The 24,191-nt window shown below is 43.2% G+C and overlaps 1 protein-coding gene across 2 annotated transcripts in view; it reads right to left on the reverse strand.

The window, feature by feature from the left end:
* The window catches only part of CUBN (cubilin), a 359,740-nt gene that overhangs the window by 219,182 nt on the left and 116,367 nt on the right, over positions 1-24,191 (reverse strand). For both annotated transcript variants that reach the window (XM_077490895.1, XM_077490894.1), the window contains exon 27: positions 23,976-24,160. In XM_077490895.1, coding sequence (XP_077347021.1) covers positions 23,976-24,160 — 185 coding nt within the window. The remainder of the gene's footprint in view (positions 1-23,975; positions 24,161-24,191) is intronic.

Consider the following 24,191-nt stretch of genomic DNA (forward strand, 5'->3'; position numbering starts at 1 on the left):
TTACAAACCAATAGGTCTGAAATCTGGCAATTCACAAATAGCACTTTTATAGAAAATTGAAAATATTGGTGTGAAAACCTGCACAGATCAGAGGATGGCATTGCTGACCTGAAAATACGAGTTGCTCTGTCGCTCCGATACTTTTCTAAATCATAACTGCAGGAAGAAAGGTCAATTTAATTGCTGCCCAACTTTAGCCAATTTTTGGAATTTAGTTTTGGTAATAGTGGTGAAGGATTAGATCCTCTGTCGGGTTTGTATTGATATCTATGTCCATGTTGCTGAGACTATCTATCTAAAGATAGTTTCCTTTTTAAGATACATTAATAATTTCGTTTATTCAGCATGAAATGGAGCTTAGTTATGTAGCATGAAGCTGTATATTCTGCAATATTTACAATTTTGGTAAACTCATTCAATGAATCTAAGCTCTGCAAGCTGAGATAACATGCACTCGGGGCAGGCACTACCACTAGGCAAACTAGGCAGCTGCCTAGGGCGCCCTGCTGCCTAGGGCACCCTGGCCACTAGTGTTCCTACTTTCTTTTCTCTGCAGCAAGCAACTAAGTCTCAGCATCAGCAGGCAGCCGCACACCGTTCGCACATAGTGTCAGAGGTGCAGCGGCGGCAGGGGACTGTGTCTGTATCCCATCTCCGTAATGAATGGAAGCAAGCAAATATTCATTGTTGGGGACTGGTAGGCTGCATTAATGGGCACTGGTGAGGCTGTATTTGATGGGCGCTTCATTAAAAAAATGGGGATTACATGGGCAAGGGAAAGGGGATGGAGTCAGGGGTGGAGCCGGGGGGTGCAGCAAAATTAAGTTTCGCCTAGGGTGTCAAAAATCCTTGCACCAGCCCTGCATGCACTGCATTGATGCATTCATACAATTCCACAGCAACCATGAGAAAAAACAAAGTTCAGGAATTTTCCTTTATCCCATTGTTTTGCAAATCTATGTACACTATAAACTGTATGATTGAATCGGTTCTGATATCGCTGTTATTAGCTTATTATTCTAAATAAGAAACCTTCATTTCGTTTGCAAATATTAAAGATTCTAACTACCAGCAAGAATAAGTCATTACATTTAAAGAGTACCTGTCATTTCAGATCTATCATGGCAGCGCCTGTTAGTGGCCATCCACTCACCTATTGCCGCCACGCTTGTTGTGACACTGCCGAATCACCAACCGTCCCATTAAAGTGAATGGGACTGTTGGGGAGTCAACAGCGGGTCAGAGGAGGAGCCACTGAAGGTCAGATATGATATTTTCTCTTTAAAAATGATGATTATAAATCAAATCCACCCCGTCACCAAATGCTTAGAATCTGCAAATATCTTTATTGCGTGCAGAAAGTTCAGTCAAACAATATGTTGCTGTAGATGTTGGTATCTAAAGTGGTCAAAATGAATATTTCCATCCTCTCCACAGTGTGTGCCTTGCAGAAAAAATAGCAGTAATTTACAATGAGGAAGGAGGAAATTATATCAACTAACTGCAATTAATACAATGACCACAGGGTGGCAGCGTAATAATAAATCAATAAAAAGCATAGAAAACTACACAAATGCAATTACATTGCCAACATGACTGTAGCAATCAGCAAATTTATACAGTGGAACCTTGGTTTACGAGTAACACGGTTAACAAGCGACTTGAAAGACGAGCAACTTTTTTTTTAAATTCTGACTCGGTTTGCGAGTGTTGTCTCGCAAAACAAGCAGAATTGAAGCTAATGGGCCTTGCAGTACTGCATTTGGCCAGAGGTGCGGGGGTGCCAGGGACGGTTTGGAGCCGTTCGGAAATACTCGGAATTACTCGTAAACACTCGGAAATACTCCATTCTCGAGTGTTTTCCGAGCCTTTCCGAGCCTTTTCGAGTTCAGCCAAGCTATCCCTGAGTATTTCCGAGGCTCTCTGGCACCCCCCATCTCTGGCCACATGCGGTATTGCATGTAATAGAAGTCCATGTGAAATAAATCTTTGTATCTATTGACTTCTATGGGGAAACTCGCTTTGATATGCGAGTGCTTTGGATTACAAGCATTCTCCTGGAACGGGTTATGGTCGTAATCCAAGGTTCCACTGTAGTTGGCAATGGATAGAACTTCCAACAATGTTTTTATTTTATCCCAGGGTCACATCTCTGTGATGTGCCAGCACACGTGTGTTGCCGTGCTTTTTTACGCTCATTTCCAGACGTTGCGGTAGGGCCAGTCATTCATTTTGAATGGGCTGCCTACCACACCAAAGAAGACCATGACTTTTTTTTTTGAATTGCACTGCACTAAAATGCATGCATGCACTTTGTTACTATGCACTGTGTTATACAATTTCTCAAGCACTTTAAGCAAGGTGTGTTGAGGTGCCATAAACAATTAATGGAATTGCAGCGTGCCTGCAATAAAATATGCAAGTTTTTGTGTGTAACAAGAACACATTTGATTTTGAATGTGTTCTGAATTACACAAGAGTGTAAGTAAAGTAAGGAAGAGTCAGCGTTTCTATCAGGTTTTCATTTCTGTGACCACTCTGGGGAGAATTTCTCTCACTTCCTGTCCCTGTGACACCCATATTAGAAATGCAGGGTGTGTACCAGGACAGAAAGGCACAGAAATAAACACCTGATAGAAATGTTGGCTCTTCACTCTACTTACACACACACCAATTGCCTGGAGTTAGGCTTAAAAGGCTGAACTCCAGGCAGAAAAAAAGAGAAATTCAATTGAGTTATGCATCCATTAGAAAATCATTGAATATATTTTTACATACAATTATCAAAAGAAATTACATTTGTCTTGATATCCATCCCCTGTAATCCCCCGCACAGCAACATTCATGCTCAGAGAGGCCAACCACGGCTCCACTACTTTGAATGGTGAGGTGCACATGACAGGCCAGAACCAGGCCTGGTTGGATGTTTAGGTACCAGCCTTCTCTGAACCAATCAGTGGAAGTGCCAGGCCCGCTGAGGAGTCTGGGAAGGGGTACTTAAGAGGTGTGGGTCACCTGTTCAGGGAGAGGAGTTTGTGAGACCCGTGTGGTCTGTTCTGGTTCCAGGACCAGGGTAGCCCCATGAGGGGTCCCGGTCACGGGGTGTTCAACACACCGCAACATGTTCCTGTTAGAGGCCCCTGGTAGACCCGTCTGGTCTGGGGTAGGGATCCGTCTGTTCCCGAGTCTCGGAACCTGTTGGTCCGAGGCGCAGTAACTGAGGGAGGATTCAAGGTGCCTGGGTGTGCTCTCGGCTTGGAGAAGCACCACAACTCGTGGAAATGCCCAGGGGAGGACTCTTCGGGGGAGGGCCGGCAAGTGGCATCCTGAGAAGTGCCTGGTTACTGAGTTGGGAAGGACATTGACGAATCCACGCTTTTCCAGTACCATTGAGTAGACGGTAAACGTTCCCGGTAGTGAGGAGAAGGTTCCTGTTCACCCTTAGTTACAACTTGTACACATTTATAGGATTGCTTCAAGTTTTGAGTCAACGTGCTAACTGCCATGATCTCTGGCTAGAGATCTGTTCAGCCTTGAAGTACCCAGCTGCGAGTGGCTACTCTCTGGGTGGAATTAGAGACTTTGTTAGACCTGAAGTTCAAGGTGCCTGAGTTCTTCACCCGTGCCCTCTGTTCCCACAAGAGACTGTGTTATTGGATGTTACTACTGCAAAATAAAACCTTTGTTAAAGGACTTTATCCGTGTCAGTGTTCAAGTCGTTGGGTAACTACCCTGGGAACCCCTAGACGTGGAAGAGCAGGCCAAGAGAAGGTAACTGGTAAGCCCAATAAGTCAAGGCCACCCAGCAAGGGTTGTGGCCGCTACACATGCAAAAAAAAATAATTTTTTTTTGTGCCTCACAGAATTGAATGAACACAGGCTATGGCGATCCTTGGCTGTACACCTTCAACTGGCAATCTGTAGCATTTAAATGAAACCATAACAGTTAGACATGTGCAATTTTTTTCGTTCCTAATTCATTTTTTGACTAAATTCGACAAATTTGTTAAGTTGGAAATATTCAAATTAAAGAAACCCATTTAACAAGTTTTTCCGAAATAACGAAAATCTGAAATGCGAAAATGTGAAATTCGAATATTCGAAAATAAGAACAAAAATCTGAACATTTTGAAACCCGAAAATTTTAAAATCAAAAATAATAACTAACTATTAATAACTATTACTAACTATTAATTGATTGATATTGGAATTTTCTTTCAAATTTGGCTGTTAGTAAACGTAAGGAATAAGAAATTTATCTAAAGTTACGAATTATCAGGAATAACGAATGCCACACCTAAATGATTGGAGCGTAACATATATAATAATAATAATAATAATAATAATAATAAATAATAATAATTAAAAAATATTTTATTATTCATTATTATTTATTCGTTATGTTCCATTCGTTTAAATGCAGCATTTGTTATTTCGGGTAATTTGTAACTGTGGATAAATTAGTATTCTTACGTTCACTAACAGACAGATTTGAAAGGAAATTCTTAATACCTAGAATTTAATAGTTAGTTATTATTAGTCAGTTAGTTATTATTTAGTTTTTTTTTTTCGGATCTTAGAATTTTCGGATTTTTGTTTTTTTACATTTTCAGATTTTCGTTCTTTCAAATTTTTACAAATTTATTCGAAATAACAAATTTCAATCATGACAAATGACCCGCAAAAGGAAAAAAAAAACAACGAATGAAACGAAAACAAACAAATTTTTTTTCGGCAGTGCACATGTCTAATAACAGTAGGTGGTTGATTTACTAAAGGCAAATAGTATGTGAACTTTACAAGTGCAGTTGCACTCTGCAAGGACATTTGCTCCAGAGCTTAGGAAATGAGGGGAAGCTCTGCTGACTTACATCATACATTTTCTTTTGAATTTTGCTTGCATGTGATTGGGTATTTGCAAAGTGAAGCTTTACCTCACTTACTAAGTTCTGGAGCGAATGCCCTTGCAGAGTGCAACTGGACTTGTAAAGTGCGCAGTCTATTTGCCTATAGTAAATCAGCCCCTAAGTGCCAAGTGATCTATTATCAACTGTTGCTAAGTAGCTGACTCCTCTAACCCGGGCAGAAAAAAAAAATATGCACAAAAGTGGAGCTGTTACAATCAGAATTGGGTTATATTTGGGCTCATATTCTACTTTCGATGAATGTGTCAGTTGCCAAGTCCTACAAACATGCAATGCACCACTAATGAAACAAATGTTTGTAATTATGGTAATTCATGTAGTTTCATATATAAAAATCACTGCATACGTGTCCCACTGAGAATAGAGTATTTTTTGTGTTTTCCATTATTTCCTAGCAACAACCAAGAAAACAGAAATAGCATTGTCGCACTTTCAGCCTTAACGCACAGATCTGACACCATTTCCTGACCGCGTGAGTGTGCGGTATATACAGATCTCTGTCTCCATGGCAACCTCCTAGTAAACTGACACTACTCTCTACAGCAGTGAGTGGAAAGCAAGGCTCCCAAAAGGGGAACTGACATGCATCACTTCAAAACCTCGAACCCGCCATCAAATTTTACATATTTTCGCACAGATCACAAAAAATATACATCATAATTTATAGTCAAACTAATAAAGTTTGTGCACAGATATGCTTTAAAAGCACATGCAGTATTGATTTAGCCTGAATTTGATCTGAGCGATTTAGTCATTAAATCTGAACTGCAGAGAAAATCTAATGTTACCCTTACAATGGGGCTAATGATCATTAGCTAAAGCAGGGGTCTCCAAACTCTCTAAACAAAGGGCCAATTTACTGTCCTTTAACCACCCTGGCGGTATGATTATGTCCGATTTTTACATCTCAAAGCACTACAATTATTTTGCATAGAAATTTGGTGTTTTATATTGTAGGCCTGTAATTTTTAGCAATAACACACGTAAATCTGTCCAAACAAGAGTCTAGTAGATATCCTGGGTATGATGACGTTTGAAACACAAAATCATAAATTATAATATAATAAATAAATATAAATATAAATAAAAAATAATAATATAATAATAATGAAATTAATTTCCCCACAAATCACTATCGCTCAATTCTGCAAGTGTTCTAATTTACTATCGCTGTTTTCTAGCTGGTCTAAAAAACACTTTTGACGTAAAGGGACGCTTTTTGGTTGCTATGGACAATCTCCAGTTTCCAGGCAGAAAGAGCAGTATATATAATATAAAACTGCATGTGGGGCACTGGACAAAGCACTAGGGACAAAAGGGATGTGAAATAATTCCATACAGTAATGTAATCTGAAAAGATTACAGTGTACTGTATGTATTATGATTTTTCAATTTTTAGAATTTGCCGCCATGTCGCGACGCTCACAGGGAACGGAGCCCGGCACAGAGAGGCATTGGGCAGAGGACAGAGCCCACAAACACAGCGGGGGGACATCACAGGATCCTGGGGACAAGGTAAGTAACCTGCACCAGGATTCTGCAATGCAATCCCGAGTGTGGCTCGGGGTTACCGCTAATGGTTCTGAAATTAAACCCCGAGCCACACTCAGGAAAACCGGCAGGGAGGTTAAAGTTTAGGGGGGATAAACTGTGGCCATTGAGAGTAGGAATTGTCCTGGCGTTAGTGGGAGTAAACCGTGGTTCTTTGGTATTAGGAGGAGTTAGTGCCCTATTGTTGGTGTCAGTGGGAAGAATAGTCATTGTTGGCATCAGTGGGAGAAAAAGTGACCCATCACTGGCATCAGTTTGAGCATCAGTGCCCAATAGTTGGCGTCATTGGGAGAAATAATGCCCCATATTTGATGTTAGTAGCAGGAATTATGTCCCATTGTTGATGTCAGTGGGAGGAATAGTGCCCCAAGGGTCAGATAAAGGCAAGCAAAGAGCCACAACCGGCCCCCCAATCTGTAGTTTGGAGACCACTGGTCTAGAGTACCATTACTTACCTTTTTCCTTGCTCCTGCCGGTTTGCTTCCCTCTTTGTGACCAGTCCCTTGAAGCTTCTTCTTTTCGGTGCTCCATCTGTCCCAGGCACTCTGATGTCAACACCTACATTGCAGGACCAACAATCTTGCACTGTAATTGAGGATGCAGAGAACCCACCCACAACACAAAGCATCAGAGGAAGGAGGAGAGCCCAAGCTTCCAGGATGGAAAGTATAACTTCCTTTCAGTGGTACCCTAGACTAGCCATTCTCAACCAGGGCTCTCTGAACCCTAAGGTTCCAGAGATTGCTAGAGATTCCTTCAGTTGTGACTGATTGATCTCCCGTCTGTTGGTTTCTGCATAGTTCCAAGGCCAATGGCACATGGGAAAGTCAATGGCATTACACCAATAATCTTTTTAGGTTTTTATATAAGGTTGAATTCTGACACTACTATAAGGGGGACATTCTTCCCAATGTCTGCCCCTGAAATGCAACAGAAAATGAGAGGTAATATACATACAGTAGGTCCCAAATGGGAGATTTTCCTTCACCTCTTGCTTTGGTGACAACAACATTTTTGATTTCCCCTCACTTTCTCTCTCAGTAGTGATGGTCACCAACACAAAAAGAGGGGTGAACCTTCCCAACTGGGACACAGATGCCAAAAAAATGTGATAGAGGGTCTAACTCTTCCCCATTCCATCTAAAAGCCCCCAAAAAATGTATCTTTTACTTTTACCTTGGTCACCAAGACAAAAAGAGGGATGAACCTTCCCAGCTGGGACACAGACAGCAAATAAAATGTTATAGAGGCTGTAACGCTTCCCCACTCCATCCAAAACCCCCCAAAAATTTACCTTTACATGCGGTCAGTGCTAGTTTACGCATGAGGCAGCTCTTGCTTCCCCTCTAAGGCCCCATTCACACCTGAGCATAGCGTTTTCGAGTTTCTCAGGCGTTTTGTTACGCGTATTCATGCAGCGTTTTCTGGCATTTTTGTGCTTTGCCATTTTTTTTATTAGCCAATAGGAAAAATGATCATCTGTTTCATCATTTGTTGCTATGTTGCCATCAGCTTCCTGGGTGAATATGCTTCAAAAACACCCAAATCTGCCAGATTCAAGCGACAAAAAAGGGTCCAGAACTTGTTTGAGCTTCAGGCGTTGGCCTTCAGGCGGTTTGGAGTGGAGATGTGAACCATCTCCATAGAGAATCATGGATTTTTTCCCCTCAAGCATTGTATAGCTTCAGGCTTCAAGCTACAAAACGCTCAGGCGTGAATGGGGCCTTAGGAGCAATCTGCGATGGCTCACTTATGAGACAGTTGATAGACAGCTAGTAGGCAATGTATTGGCTCCTCATTATTTGTTTTACCCCTTAAAATAAAAATGTACCAGTCCATTGTTGCCCATGTGAAAGAGGCCTTTGGGGATGGATTTACTAAAGGCAATAAACTGTGCACCTTGCAAGACCAGTTGCACTCTGTAAGTGCATTTGCTCCAGAGCTTACTAAATGACCTAAAGCTTCACTTTACAAAGAATACCCTGATTGGTATCAGGGACAAGGACAATTTTAAAAAAATCAGCATTTTTGCTTGCATGTGATTGTATGATGGAAGTCAACAGAGTTTTGCCTCATTTACTAAGCACAGTCTTTGCGATTAGTAAAGCAACTCTTCAGAGTTCACTTTTCTTCAGAGCAGTTAGAACAATAAAATGATTGCCAAGAGTTGCTGGACTTGGCTAATGCCAGAAGTATCTATAGTGGGGCTCCATGGCAAAACCATTAAGAGGCCTCTTTGTCGCTCTAATCTCCATTACAAAGACATTTCTCTAGAGATACAGAAAACTAAATGATATATAATAAAAATAATAAAGGAGTTATTACATGATATATACAATTATTGTATCTAAATGAATAACATGAATTAACAAATGTTATTGCGAACTGAATAATTCACTGCGCAACTGGATCAGTCTTAGGCCGCGTACACACGCGCGGACTGTTCGCCCAACTTTGTCCGTCCAACAGTTTCGGCAAACAGTCCGCTCAAACTTAGCATGGACGGACATGGCCACACACGACGGACGAACAGTTTGCTGAAACCGTGCGCGATGACGTGAACGGCACGTACGACGGGACGAAAAATACGACGTCCTATACACTGCATTATAGCTTTCGGCGTGAAAATCCTTTCTGAGCATGCGCGCAACTTTGTTTGACGAACAAGCCTACACACGGGCGGACTGTTCGCTCAAACAAGGTTTCAGCGGACAGTTTTTCGGAATTTCCGAAAAACCTTGTCCGTCCAACTGTCCGCTGAAACTGTCCGCTGAAAGCCCACACACGAGCGGACTGTCCGCCCAAACACTGTTCAGCGGACAAAGTTGGGCGAACAGTCCGCCCGTGTGTACGCGGCCTTAGCCCTTGTACACACGGTCGGAGATTCAGACGGAATGTGTCCTATCGGACCGTTTTGTCGGATAATCCGACTGCGTGTGGTATGCATCGGACTGTTTCTGTCGGAATATCCGTCGGACCCAATTTTCCAACTTGTTGGAAATATTTTCCGACAAACTGGTCCGATCGGACATACTCCGATCATGTGTAGAGAATTCCGATCGGACAAAGTGCCACGCATGCTCAGATCAAATTCCTACACCAAAGCTATTGGCTACTACCGTGAACGTAGTCCCGTCGTAATGAAATAACGTCATCACGTTCTGAACGATTGGATTTTCCGACAATTTGGTCCGACCGTGTGTATACAACAGTTTCGGACACAATCCGTCGGACAAAATCCGTCGGACAAAATCCAACGGATTTGGTTGGCAGAATGTACAAGGGCTTAGAAACCATAACAGCTGCATGGTCTGCTTTCTGCTATCGGCAAAGCTCATGCTTCCTGCTGATTAGAGGTTTCTAGCTCTGGCTCATCAGGGGGAGTGTATTGGACCTCTGTAGAGAGACCACTGCCTACATAGAGAGAGCAAGGGTCCTTCTCTGCAGCAGGGGACAGGCTATTTTAATTAGTATGGCTGCTTTCTATGGAAAACCAACTGTAAGACTTTGCACACTTTTATTTGTATGTGCCTGGAATGCTTTTAGCCAATTTAAACTAAATTTTCAGTCTGCTTTAAAGAAAACATGTCTTTACATACACTGTAATAAATGTATCCACATAAATCAATCCAAGTAATTTGTGTCCTGATTCCCATAATTATATAAAGACTGAACTAGGCTGATGCAGTTACTGTAGAGTGTTATCATATTTTTCTGCCTGCATTTCAGTTTATCTGTGCATGCCGTCCTGATTTCACCAATGCTCAAGCACAAATCAGCCTTTGATTTCAAATTTCCAATAGCTAGCGGTCACATTGCTCTGAGCTGGCAGGGTGTGGTAGCTGACGGTTTTTCTTTAGAACAAAAAAAAAAGAGAAGAAATGACTCATTCATGCCAGGGTTTGCATGTCTGAATGAAAAATAGCATTGCAAATTACAACTTATTATCCTAATTCTAAAGCATATCTTCTCTGTTTTATTTTTTTTATGGAGAACTTTATGTAAGCAAATTAGTGCAATAAAGCTTGTGACAGTAGGAGATGCTGTTACTGCAAAATTAGTAGTTTGGGGGACACATTTGCTTGGTGCAAGACTGCAGAGCATAGGTGTGGACTGGAGAAGACTGCTTTTGCAACTTTCTCCGGGTATTGGTATTCCGGTGTGGGGCTCTGTAGTTTGGAGATTCCATAGTGTCTTGGGTGGGACAGGATCTCCAACCCTGTGTCCAGATTTTGTAGATGACCAGCAAGGTGTGCGCTCAGGTGAGCACAGCCCGTATAATGAGGGTATGGGAATACCTCAGGACTCCCAGTTGGAGACTGCTCCACACCAAGAGAGACAGGAGGTCTCCAGGAGTAGGGATGAGCCGAACACCCTCCCGGTTCGGTTCGCACCAGAACTTTCGAATGGACCCCAAATTCCTACGAACGTTAGAACCCCATTGAAGTCTATGGGACTCGAACGTTCGAAATTAAAAGTGCCAATTTTAACGGCTAATATGCAAGATACTGTCCTAAAAAGGGTTTGGGGACCTGGCTCCTGCCCCAGTGGACATGGGTCAATGCAAAAAAAACGTTTAAAAACTGCCGTTTTGGCGGGAGCACTGATTTTAATGACATTTAAAGTGAAAAAAAAGTGAAATATTCCTTTAAATATCTTGCCTGGGGAGTGTCTGTAGTATGCCTGTGAAGTGCCACGTGTTTCCCGTGTTTAGAACAGTCCCTGCACAAAATTACATTTAACGGAAATAACGTCATTTAAAACTGCTTGCGGTTTTAATGTTATATCTGGTTCCTGCAATATGGTTGAAAATCATTGAGAAAAATGGCATGGGTAGCCCTCCCTGCCCATTACCAGCCCCTTTGGGTCTTGTACGGATATTAAGGGGAACCCCGTACCCATATTAAAAAAAGGAAATACGTGTGGCCCCCAGGCCCTATATACTCAGAACAGCAGTATACAGGCGGTGAAAACAAGACAGGGACTGTGTAGGTTTGTTGTGTTAAGTTGAATCTGTTTGTAATTTTCAACTGGTACATTTTTAAAGTGTAGCTCCAGTCAAAAAAACTATTTTTAAGCTTTTTGGAAAACATAGGGAAGGGTTATCACCCCTGTATAATTTGTTTTGCCGTCCGTCTTTTTCAGAGCACGCAGACAGCACGCACAAGCTCCTACCGCTGACTGCAAGCTCTATTTAAAACAAGCAAGATAGTTATCTATATAGGTGGATATAGCGGTGTATACTGCGTTCAGAGCACGCAGACAGCACGCACAATCTCCTAACACTGACTGAAAGCTCTATTATAAAAGATAGATATATCGCTAGCTATATAGGTGAATATAGCGGTGTATACTGAGGTCAGGGCATGCAGACAACAACCACTACAGAAGAGCAAGAACGAAAAATCGTCCGATAACAAATCGGTGTATACTGTGTTGAAGGTACACAGAACACCCACTAACTGCTACAGATGCCAACACACTACACAAGGCCGCCGCGCTGGCGGCCTTATATAGTGTGGGGCGTGTACTACACAGTCTGAGCTATGATTGGCCACAGGCATCCTGCCTGTGGCCAATCATGGCTCTCCTCGCTGCCGGCGCTGTGATTGGCCAAGCATGCGGGGTCACAGTGCATGCTTGGCCAATCATGAGCCAGCAATGCACTGCGCCATCGCAGTGCATTGTGGGCCGTGAGCGCCACACAAATTTGGCACGAACGGCCCATAACGTTCGGAATTCGCTGAACGGGCGAACAGCCGATGTTCGAGTCGAACGTATGTTCGACTCGAACACAAAGCTCATCCCTATCCAGGAGTCAGAAGGGCTGCAGGAGGCAAGATAGATCTGTCAGATTGGATGGAGCGTGTCTGTGAACAGCAATTTTTAAGTCTTGCCTCAGATTCTCAAATGGATTTAGGTCTGGACTTTGACTGGGCCATTCTAACACATGAATATGCTTTGATCTAAACCATTCCATTGTAGCTCTGGCTGTATGTTAAGGGTTCTTGTCCTGCTGGAAGGTGAACTTCCGCCCCAGTCTCAAGTCTTTTGCAGACTCTAATGCCGGGTACATACGACCGGACTTTCCGACGAACTAGTTCCGAAGGTCTTCCCAACAGACTTTCGGCGGACGAACGAGCTGACTTGCGTACACACGAACTGACTTTCCGGCAGACTAGGTCAGACTAGACTAGGCAGACTAGGTCTGACGGACTTCCCAACGGACTTTCAAAATTAACGGACTTGCCCACACATGGACTAAAGTCCATTCATTTTGAACATAACTCCAGATACAACGGGACTAGAAAGGGAAGTCAAACTCGCAGCTTTCGTCGACGAGATTGACACCTTGCGAGCCCCGTTGCCTGGTATGGATTTTAAGGGGAACCCCCTACGCCAGAAAAAATGGCGTGGGGGTCCCCCCAAAGTCCATACCAGACCCTTATCAGAGAACGCAGCCTGGCTGGTAAGGAAAGGGGGTGGGGACGAGCGATCGCCCCCCCCCCCTCCTGAACTGTACCAGGCCGCATTCCCTCAACATGGGGGGGTGGGTGCTTTGGGGAAGGGGGACGCCCTGTACCCCCCCATCCCAAAACACCTTGTCCCCATATTGATGAGGACAAGGGCCTCTTCCTGACAACCCTGGCCTTTGGTTGTCGGGGTCTGTGGGCGGGGGACTTATCGGAATCCGGGAGCCCCCTTATTAAAGATCCCGGCCCACCACCCTATGTGAATAAGTATGGGGTACATTGTACCCCTACCCATTCACCTTGGGGAAAAAGTGTCCGGCTTTCTCCTTCATCGTTGTCGTCATCTCTATCCTCTTCTTCTTCTTCTTCCTTCTTCTGTTCTTCCGATGTTGACACGACACTCTCTCCCACTGTAATGCCGTGGACACGATGCGTGATGACTTATATAGGCATGAGGGGCGGGGGTCACTGGGTAATGTCACTCGGTGACCCCACCCCTCCCAGGGCATGCTGAAGAAGAAGACAACGACAGCAACGACGATGAAGGAGAAAGCCGGGCCACCGCTAGCAAAAGAGTGGTAAAAGAGCAGAAGATAGCAGAGGAGCCCGGGAAAAGAACTGGAAAGCACGGAGAAGTCAGAAGAAGACCAATGAAGTCGGAAGAAGACCCCTGGAACTGCTTAGTAAATTACTTTAAAAACCTGTGTAGTGTGTTTTTTTTATTGACACTTTTTCCCCCAGGTGATTGGGTAGGGATACGATATACCCCATACTTATTCACATAGGGTGGTGGACCGGGATCTGGGGGCCCCTTATTAAAGGGGGCTCCCGGATTCCGATAAGCCCCCCGCCCGCAGACCCCGACAACCAACGGCCAGGGCTGTCGGGAAGAGGCCCTTGTCCTCATCAACATGACCCCACGCTGTTTTTTCCTCATAGGGGGTTCCCCTTAAAATCCATATTAGACCTAAGGGCCTGGTATGCCTCTGGAGGGGCATTCCCTCTTGCGCTTGCTGCAATAGGAAAATGTGTTTTTCCTATTGCATCGAGCGCAAGATGTACAGTATCCTGCACCCGAGAACCAGCGCGATAGGATTGCGCTGGAAACCTTCTCGCGGGCAGGGGCTGTAGCTGGCCTTGAGTCATATTTGGTCCATCCGACCAGCATACAGACGAACGGCTTCCGGGTAGGAACTTGGTCCGGCGGACCAAGATTTAAAACATGTTCTATTTCTAGCTTTTTCTTCCCAAAAGTCCAACAGTGCCCACACACGATTGAATTGTCTGACAGATTCTGGTCCGCTGGACAGTCCGATTGTGTGTACGCGGAATAACAGTTTTTCTTCTAAGATTGCCCTGTATTTGGCTCCATCCATCTTCCCATCAACTCTGACCAGCTTCCCTGTCCCTGCTGAAGAAAAGCATCCCCACAACGTGCAGTGTTAGTTTTCTGCCACACACTGCGATCTTTGAGATCAAAAAGTTTAATTATGGTTTCATCTGACCTTCTTCCACTGCAAACGGGCCTTCTTATGCCTTTCTTTCAACAATGACTTTCTTCTTGCCGCTCTTCCATAAAGGCCAGATTTGTTTAGTGCAGGACTAATAGTTGTCCTGTGGACAGATTCTCCCACCTGAGCTGTGGATTTCTGCAGCTCCTCCAGTTACCATGGGCTTCTTGGCTGCTTCTCTGATTAATGCTCTCCTTGCCCGGCCTGTCAGTTTGCACCATGAGATGATCAAAACTTGGGATATTTTTTTATAACCTAACCCTGCTTTAAACTTCTCCATGACCTGTATGGTGTGTTCCTTGGCCTTAATGATGCTGTTTGTTCACAGAGGTTCTCTCACAAACCTCCTGAGGGTTCACAGAACAGCTGTATTTATACTGTAATTAAATTACACACAGGTGGACTCTATTTACTAATTAGATGACTTCTAAAGGCAATTGGTAACACTAAATTTTAGTTAGGGGTACCAGAGTAAAGGGGGCTGAATACAAAAGCATGCTACATTTTTCACATATTTATTTGTAAAACAAATTGAAAATCATTTATCGTTTTTCTTCTACTTGGTCCAATTACATAAAATCCCAATAAAATATATTTACGTTTTTGGTTGTAACATGACAAAATATGAAAAATTTCAAGGGGTGTGAATACTTTTTCAAGGCACTGTACATACTATATGGCAACAGACTGGAGAATTTTTTATGCTTTCATTGATTACGATGGCATCGTATGCAGAGCTGTCACTTGTATGATTGAATGCTGGGCACAGTTCTGACACTTCCAGGTAGTGTCAGAGCTTGTCCACTCCATCCTATCCCCAGTTTATGTCTACTGGCCCATCACTATAATGAGCTGCCTCACTGGCTAACAGAAAGGTGTGTAAGGCAAGAGGTGGCATATAAACTATGTCACCACTAGAGATGAACTCAGGTGTTTTCAGATACTAGCCAGGAGCCTAACAAGAAGCTGTCACCTGTATTGGGCCAATTATAAGTGGCCAAGGTATTCTCCAGCCCGCAGCTGCAAATAAACATGCCAATTGTATGCAAGCATGTACTGGCCATCGGCACTACCGGGAGTTTCCCGGTGGGCTGATGGCTCAGTGGGCCACTCTGATGTAAGGGGCTGGTGATGGGACACTCTGATGTAAAGGGGCTGCTAATGGGACACTGTGATGTAAGGGGGTGCTGATGGGATACTCTGATGTAAGGGGGTGCTGATGGGACACTCTGATGTAAGGGGGTGCTAATGGGACATTCTGATGTAAGGGGGCTGGTAATGGGACATTCTGATGTAAGGGGTGCTGATGGGACACTCTGTTGTAAGGGGGCTGGTGATGGGACACTCTGATGTAAGGGGGTGCTGATGGGACACTCAAAATGTAAATGGGCTGGTCTGGATGAAGTCCAGGGCCAAATTTCTGTCTCAGTCCAGCCCTGATTGTATGCATGCGGCTGTGGGCCAGGGAATACCCCAGCCTCAGATGATTGGCCCATACAGGTGATAGCTTCCTGGTGAGCCTCCACATGTGGGTTCAGATCCTACTCCAAACATGCCCAAGTTCATCACTAGTCACCATCTGGAAGTGCTGGAGCTTTGCCCATCTAGAATGCTTCAGCACTTGTAAGTAAATACAGCAATTTAAGCTGATGATCACTGTAGTGGACAGCACTTCTACAGTGATAGCCGTGATCTTCTAGATCATGCTCAGGTTCCAAGTGAGCGGCTTTCCTTCTGCACACTTACCACAGAGAGTTGCTCTGATTGGATGAGTGATGGCATCACAGTTTCTACCTCATCCAATCAGAGAATGTCTCATATTTATTGAAAAAAATACAAGACTCCTAAAAAATGGCAGCAGTGCTGAGCAATCGACCAACTGTGGTCAGTGTGCAGAGGGGAAGTCATTTGCACACAACCCTCAAAGCTATCACTTCAATGATTATCAGCTTCCCCAACAGCCCAGCTATGGGATATGCATTCTTACATTGTGCCAAGCTATGCATTGGCAACCAGTGAGTTTCTAGCTTGTATTTACGAAACTTAACTGCACAAGTTGAAGCTATGAGCTAATTGTTTGCTATGCCACAGCTGTTCCAGGTTATGTCTGGTACAATTTTAGTAAATTCCTCCCCATTGTCCTTAGAAAGCTCCCGTCTGCTTTTATCTGTTTTGGCATAGCGATTTAAGCTCAATTTGTCATTCCCATAATTCTTATGTGTTAATCCACCAATGATTTAAGAGAAACAGAATGTCCTTTTGGGTTATAATATGTCTGGGCTTTGCTGAAGAATGGCAGAAGTCCAAGACAGAAGTTTCTCTGGTTTTACTAAGGTGGAAAAATACTTTTCTCTCACCCCCCCAAAACAATGACATGGATATTTCATGTGCCCCCAAAACCCTCCTGAACTGTACTGAGGTTTACAACCACTTGAAATCTTCAATCTTGAAGAGCTCTGAATACCACTGTGATCTGTCACTTCCAGGTGTGGCAGAGAGAAGGTCCTCCACTGAGCATCGTGGTTCCTCCTGCCAAACCCCTAGGTCACTCAAGGACACAATAGTAACACAGATGCTTGCAGGGGGATCACACATGGAAGTAAGGGATCACATTTCAGCGGGAACAGGGGGGACTCCTGCACCTATTTTCTGAGAAAAGAAATCCCTGGGTTTAGCTACAGGGTTGCTCATTCACAAATGGAAGCATAGTAAACACAGTTTATTATGCTTCAGTGATGAATGGACATACAGTGCCTTGAAAAAGTATACATACCCCTTGAAATTTCCCACATTTTGTCATGTTACAACCAAAAACGTAAATGTATTTTATTGGGATTTTATGTGATAGACCAACACAAAGTGGCACATTATGCATTATAATGGCAAAGGAACACACCAGACAGGTCAAGAATAAAACTGTGGAAAAGTTTAAAGCAGGGTTAGGTTGTAAAAAAATACACCAGGCTTTGAACATCTCATGGAACACTGTTCAATCCATCATCTGAAAACGGAAAGAGTATGGCACAACTGCATACCTACCAAGACATCGCCGTACACCTAAACTGACAGGCTGGGCAAGGAGAGCATTAATCAGAGAAGCAGCCAAGTGGTCCATGGTAACTCTGGAGGAGCTGCAGAGATCCACAGCTCAGGTGGGAGAATCTGTCCTCAGGACAACTATTAGTGGTGCACTCCACAAATCTGGCCTTTACGGTACAGTAGCGAGAAGAAAGCTATTGTCGAAAGAAAGCCATAAGAAGTCCCATTTGCAATTTGTGAGAAGCCATGTGGGGGAAACAGCAAGCATATGGAAGAAGGTGCTCTGGTCAGATGAGACCAAAATTTAACTTTTTGGCCTGAAAGCAAAACTTTGTGTGACGGAAAACTAAGACTGCACATCACCCTGAACACACCATCCATACCATGAAATATGGTGGCAGCAGGCGAGATGGAAGAACTAGAGCTACTGTTGTTGGGGGAGGATTTTGATTTTGTAGGAATTTCAGAGACTTGGCTAAACAGCTCTCAAGATTGGCTGGAAACCATTCAAGGGTATTCCCTATATTACAGGGATAGAGAGTGTAACAAAAAGGGGGAGGGGTATGCCTGTATATCAAAAATGATATACAAGTAAATGTGAGAGATAAAATCACTAAGGGTGATAGTGAGGAGGAGGTGGAATCCTTATGGGTAGAGCTGCAAAGGGATGAAACTAAGGGGAAAGTAATAATGGGAGTATGCTAGTATCCTATCACAATTTGGATTAGCGGCAAGGATGTGAAGTGTCATCATAATGGAGGATTTTAATTATCAAGACATAGACAGGGTGGATGAACCATGCATTCATCTAAGGCTCGCTAGTTCCAAAATGTCTTTCATGACAATTTCATGGGTCAGATGGTAAACGCACCAACTAGAAACAAAGCATTACTAGACCTACGGATTACCAACAATACAGACTTGATAACTGATGTAGAAATATGGGGCAAGTTAGGAAACAGCAATCACAGGTCAATTAGTTTCAGTATAAATCACACTAATAGGAAACATAAGGGGAATACAAAGACACTGAACTTCAAAAGAGCCAACTTCCCTAAACTACGAGCCTTGCTAGAAGATACAAATTGGGATAAAATCTTAGGAACAAAGAACACAGAGGATAAATGAGTATGCTTTAAGAGCATATTAAATAAGGGCATTAGCCAGGGCATCCTAATGGGAAATACATTTAAAAGAGCTAATAAAAGTCCTGGGTGGCTTAACTCCAACATAAAAATGCATATAAAAGCAAAGGAGGAGGCTGAGGGATCATTATCAGCATTCTAACTTTACAAAGAATGCAACAAGAAATGTAAGGGTGCAATCAGGGTAGCTAGAACATGAAAGGCATATAGCGGAGGAGAGTAAGGAAAATCCCAAGAAATTATTTAAGTACATAAATAGTAAGAAAGGGAGGTCAGATCATATTGGTCCTATAAAGAATGATGAAGGGAATCTGGTTACTAAGGATGGAGAGATGGCAAAGGTATTGCATTTATTCTTCTCCTCAGTCTTCATGAGGGAATCGAGGGGGGGGGGTTCAGTAACCAAAACTGCAACGTTTATCCTCATGACACATCACAGGAAGCACCCTCATGGCTAACAGAGGACAGAATTAGAAATAGACTTGTAAAACGTAACATTAATAAGTCACCGGGACCAGATGGCTTTCACCCAAGAGTCCTTAAGGAACTCAGTCAAGTAATTGCCAGACCATTGTTCCTAATTTTTGTGAACAGTCTACTGACTGGAATAGTACCAGCTGATTGAAGAAAAGCCAATGTAGCACCAATATTTATCCCTGGGAATTACAGACCAGTTAGCCTAACATCAATTGTATGCAAGCTCTTGGAGGGGATGATAAGGGACTATATACAATATTTTAGCAATGTCAACGGTATCATTAGCAGTAATCAGCATGGATCCATGAAGAATCGCTCTTGCCAAACCAATCTATTAACCTTCTATGAGAAGGTGAACTGCCATCTAGATAAAGGAAGGCTTGTAGACACGGTGTATCTGGATTTTGAAAAAGCTTATTAATACAGTTCCCCATAAACGTTTACTGTACAAAGTAAGGTCAGTTGGCATGGACCATAGGGTGGGTACATGGATTAAAAACTGGCTACAGGGGTGAGAGGGTGGTGATAAATGGGGATTACTCGGAATGGTCCCCTAGGGTTTTGTCCTGGGACCAATCCTATTTAATTTCTTCATTAACGACCTGGGATAAATGGCTCAATCTCTGTGTTTGCGGAAGATACTAAGCTAAGCAGGGCAATAACTTCTCAGTAGCATGTGAAAACCTTGCAAGAAGATGTGAACAAATTAGTGGGGTTGGCAACTACATGGCAAATGAGGCTTAATGTGCAAAAATGTAAAATAATGCATTTGGGTGCCAAAAATATCAATGCAATCTACTCACTGGGGGGAGAACCTCTGGGGGAATCTAGGATGGAAAAGGACCTGGGGGTCCTAGTAGATGATAGGCTCAGCAATGGAATGCAATGCCAAACTGCTGCAAGCAAAGCAAACAGAATATTGGCATGCATTAAAAAGGGGATTAACTCCAGAGATAAAACAATATTTATCCCGCTCTACAAGACTCCGATCTGGCCGCACCTGGAGTATGCTGTCCAGTTCTGGGCACCAGTCCTCAGGAGGGATTTGCTGGAACTAAAGGGAGTCCAGAGAAGGGCAACAAAACTAATAAAGGGTCAGGAGGATATTAGTTATGAGGAAAGGCTACGAGCACTGAACTTGTTCTCTCCGGAGAAGAGACGCTTGAGAGGGGATATGATTTCAATGTACAAATACCATACCGGTGACCCCACAATAGGGATAAAACTTTTCAGCGCAAGGGAATTTAATAAGACACGCGGCCATTCACTAAAGTGAGAAAAAAAGCTGTTTAACCTTAAACTGCGTAGAGGGTTTTTACTGTAAGAGCGGTTAGGATGTGGAATTCCCTTCCACAGGCGGTGGTTTCAGCGGGGAGCATCGATAATTTCAAAAAACTATTAGATAAACACCTGAAAGACCACAGCATACAGGGATATGCAATGTAATACTGACATAAAATCACACACATAGGTTGAACTTCATGGACTTATGTCTTCTTTCAATCTCACCTACTATGTACTATGTAACTATGTTGTGGGGATGATTTTCTTCAGCAGGGACAGGGAAGCTGGTCAGAGTTGATAGGAAAATGGATGGCCACATTCACAGATGCCCCCCTCCAATCTGATAGAACTTGAGCTACTCTAGATGTGCAAAGCTGGTAGAGACATCCCCAAAAAGACTTGCAGCTGTAATTGCAGTGAAAGGTGGTTCTACAAAGTATTGACATATTTATCTGTAAAAAAAATGGAAAACCATTTATCATTTTCCTTTCCACTTCACATTTATGGGCCACTTTGTGTTGGTCTATCACATAAAATCCCAATAAAATACATTTATGTTTTTGGTTGTAACATGACAAAATGTGGCAATAAAATAGGAAGAAATTCTGGACAGCTGCACTCCAAAAATTGGAGTTGAGCTATAATTAAGCACTGTTTGAATGATTAAGCACTGTTTATAGAGTGAAACGTGTCAGCTCTTCTGTCCGTTCTGCTGTGGCATGTATTTTTGATCCTGTTTTTTGAGTAAAAGGCAATTTTTGGTTGTCCAGAATTTCTTCCTATTTTATTGCTATATGCATTGACAGCACCTGTGGCTTCTAAACTGGAGGAGAGTTTTTATTCTATTCTTGGCTGACCTACCTGGAGCGGTGATATTCCCTTCCGTACATGACAAAATGTGGGAAATTTCAAGGTGTATGAATACTTTTTAAAGGCACTGTAGGAGTAATTGGTACTGATCGCTCACTGTGTTCATTCAGGAAAGGAAGGGGCCAGTAAATTACATGTTTACCAACCCCTTCTCCTGCTCTCCATCTTGAAACATCCCCCTGTGTGCCCACAGCAGCTGCTGGTGGGAGAGGAGGGGAGGGCAGCTGACAGTGCTACAGGGGAAAGGGGCACACATGGGGAACGAACAGCAGATGGAAGGGGCGTATGTGCTAGAACCAATCCGCCTGTAGTGCAGCCAGAGGTGGAAAGAAGAGGACAAGCTGGCAGTGCAGCCGTTGGAGGCAGAAGAGGACTGGTGTGTGCAATAAGACAGTACAGCCAGACCTCCTGCTCAACAGGTGCCCAGGCCCCCTTTTGAACTGATAGGACCCAGGCACCACTACAGGAGGGCCGGCTGTACTGCCTTATCAGCAGCCCTGGGCACAGCAATGACATCACAATTTTAATCTCCTCCAGTCACAGAGCACTTTGTATTCATTGAGAAAATGCAAAGCGTTTTCTAAATGGCTCCTGTGCCAAGCATGCAAACTTTTGTTTAATAAGCAGCAAAGCACAAGACCTGGAAGCTAGTGGAGATAACTAGCAGTGCCTACTACAAGAATTTCCAGCTTCCAGGGGCATCAGCCAGGTATGGTATGTACAGTAGATAAGGGGTGAATTTACAAAAACTGGTGCATACAGAATCTGGTGCAGCTCTGCATAGAAACCAATCAGCTTTCAGGTTTAATTGTCAAAGCTTAACTGAACAAGCTGAAGTTAGAAGCTGATTGGTGTAGCTGTGCATAGTAACCAGATTCTGTGTTCTCCAGTGTTAGTAAAACTACCCCATAGTTACATTGATCTAAGCTGGAGTGATGTAACTATAAAGAAAAAAAAAATCCATACGTGGAATTCCTCTTTAAAGTATTTTGTTTTAGTGTACTACACATGTATTATTTGTATTGTTTCCCCATTGCACTCCAGGTCCAACGTACATCTGTAATTTGAGGCTGGCACATGAGCACAAGTAGTATAACATCCTGTTTCAGTGACCACAATGAGTCAGTTTCCCCTGATTGGCATCACATGCTGTACCATTTCACTAAGTTAGAGGAACCTCAGACATTTAGAGATGATGAAGCAGATGTGGTGGTGATTTACTAACTGCATATTTGATAGTAAAAATTAAAGGGGATGAATGAATTTAAACTGGTAAGTAATCCAGCAAAGAGGGCAGCTGCGCTAAAGTCATAAAGTATGCTGACCCGAAAAAAACACAAATAATAACACATTAATAAATAATGCTGTTAAAAAGAACTGCAGTTTACATAAAAGCCTTCCTAAAGTTTTTCATAGCAGAGATTTTTACATATCCTAACATGACCTGATATTGATCTCCTGATCCCCTGCCACATGATGTGGTTCCTTCTGACGACCTCATCGCTACAACACACAGCAGGAGACCAGGAAGTAATCACTCCGGAAACTGTCGGGAGCAGCAATCAGCAGAGGTGAGTATCTAAGTTCTTCCTTAAGTTTTAATTTTAACAACTTTGGGTATACCCTTAAAGCCAATTAACCTACCTGCATGTCTTTGGAGTGTGGGAGGAAACCAGAGTACCCAGAGGAAGCCCATGCAGGCACAGGGAGAACACGCAAACTCCAGGCAGGTAGTGTCGTGGTTGGGATTTGAACCAGTGACGCTTTTCACTGCTAAGTGAGAGTGCTAACCACTACACCACTGTGCCACCCAAATATGTATATATATTTCACATTATAGAAAGCTACTTGCTGTTACTTCTTTCAACAGAATGCACAAGCCCCATGTGACCCTGGCAGCCATCTTAGATGAACCAGAGTATATTTAAGACTGTGACCCCTAGATTTGGCAAGCTTTATGCGAGTGGACAGGGTAGGGACAAGTTCCCCATCTGTCAGGGACAGTACCAGCGATAAGAAGAGGTTCTGGGGGAGAGAGCGGGCCCTTTGTCCATCTTTCCAAGATGCTTCCCTTTTGGGTTGGACCGGCCAGGCCGCACTTCGCTCCTTGTAGCAGACACTGTCAACATCTCTGTGTCTTCTGACCTCTGTCAATCCCTGCACAGTTGTAAGTGGCACCAGATGGGTGAGCCTCCCCACCAGGCCTGTTTGTGCTGTTAATTGAAACATACTGCCTACCACACAAAGCTATAGCTCAACATGTACTACAGCAGGTGCTATGATTTTTTTTTTACAGGAAGCTATGTACAGTAGTACCCTTCTGCGCATCCCACCATTCACAATCTACCTACAGTGCATAGAGAAGTACAGCGATCCATAGATGACATCAATGGGTATAAAATAAGGTATATAATAAAAACAGAAAAGTTTATTTAAACATGTAATGTGTTGGTTAGGCAGAAAAGGAGGAACCTAAGAAGACAAAAATATAAGTGGATTGAATTTTAAGCTTAACAAAACACATGTTAACTTAATGCATTTGCACCTCCTGACCCAACAGCTTTCCCATAATTCCCTACAAGGGCAAAGTGACAGAGTCTCTTTAATCTTCAAAGACCATACAAAGTTCTAAGATTATTATGTCTTACCCTTAGTTATGTAGTGTATCACTTTCACTTTTGCAATAGATATAAATCATACCTTCATATAATCATATTGGCAGTTAAAGGACTCCAACTGAAAGGTTGTGAACATGTAGCTGATGGTATTCCCCATTGTGGTCTGTATTGTCCAGTTGCAGTGTTGGTTGGAAGGATATGAATTTGGATAGTTTGGACTTTCCAGAATGCCACTACTACGGTTACTAATCAAGACTCCTTGGCAAGCTGAAAATTAAATGATATAAAAGACAACATT

Source organism: Lithobates pipiens, unplaced genomic scaffold, assembly GCF_037356315.1.
Source record: "Lithobates pipiens isolate NorthernLeopardFrog02 unplaced genomic scaffold, aLitPip1_a1.2 Scaffold_19, whole genome shotgun sequence".
NCBI classification, from domain to species: domain Eukaryota; kingdom Metazoa; phylum Chordata; class Amphibia; order Anura; family Ranidae; genus Lithobates; species Lithobates pipiens.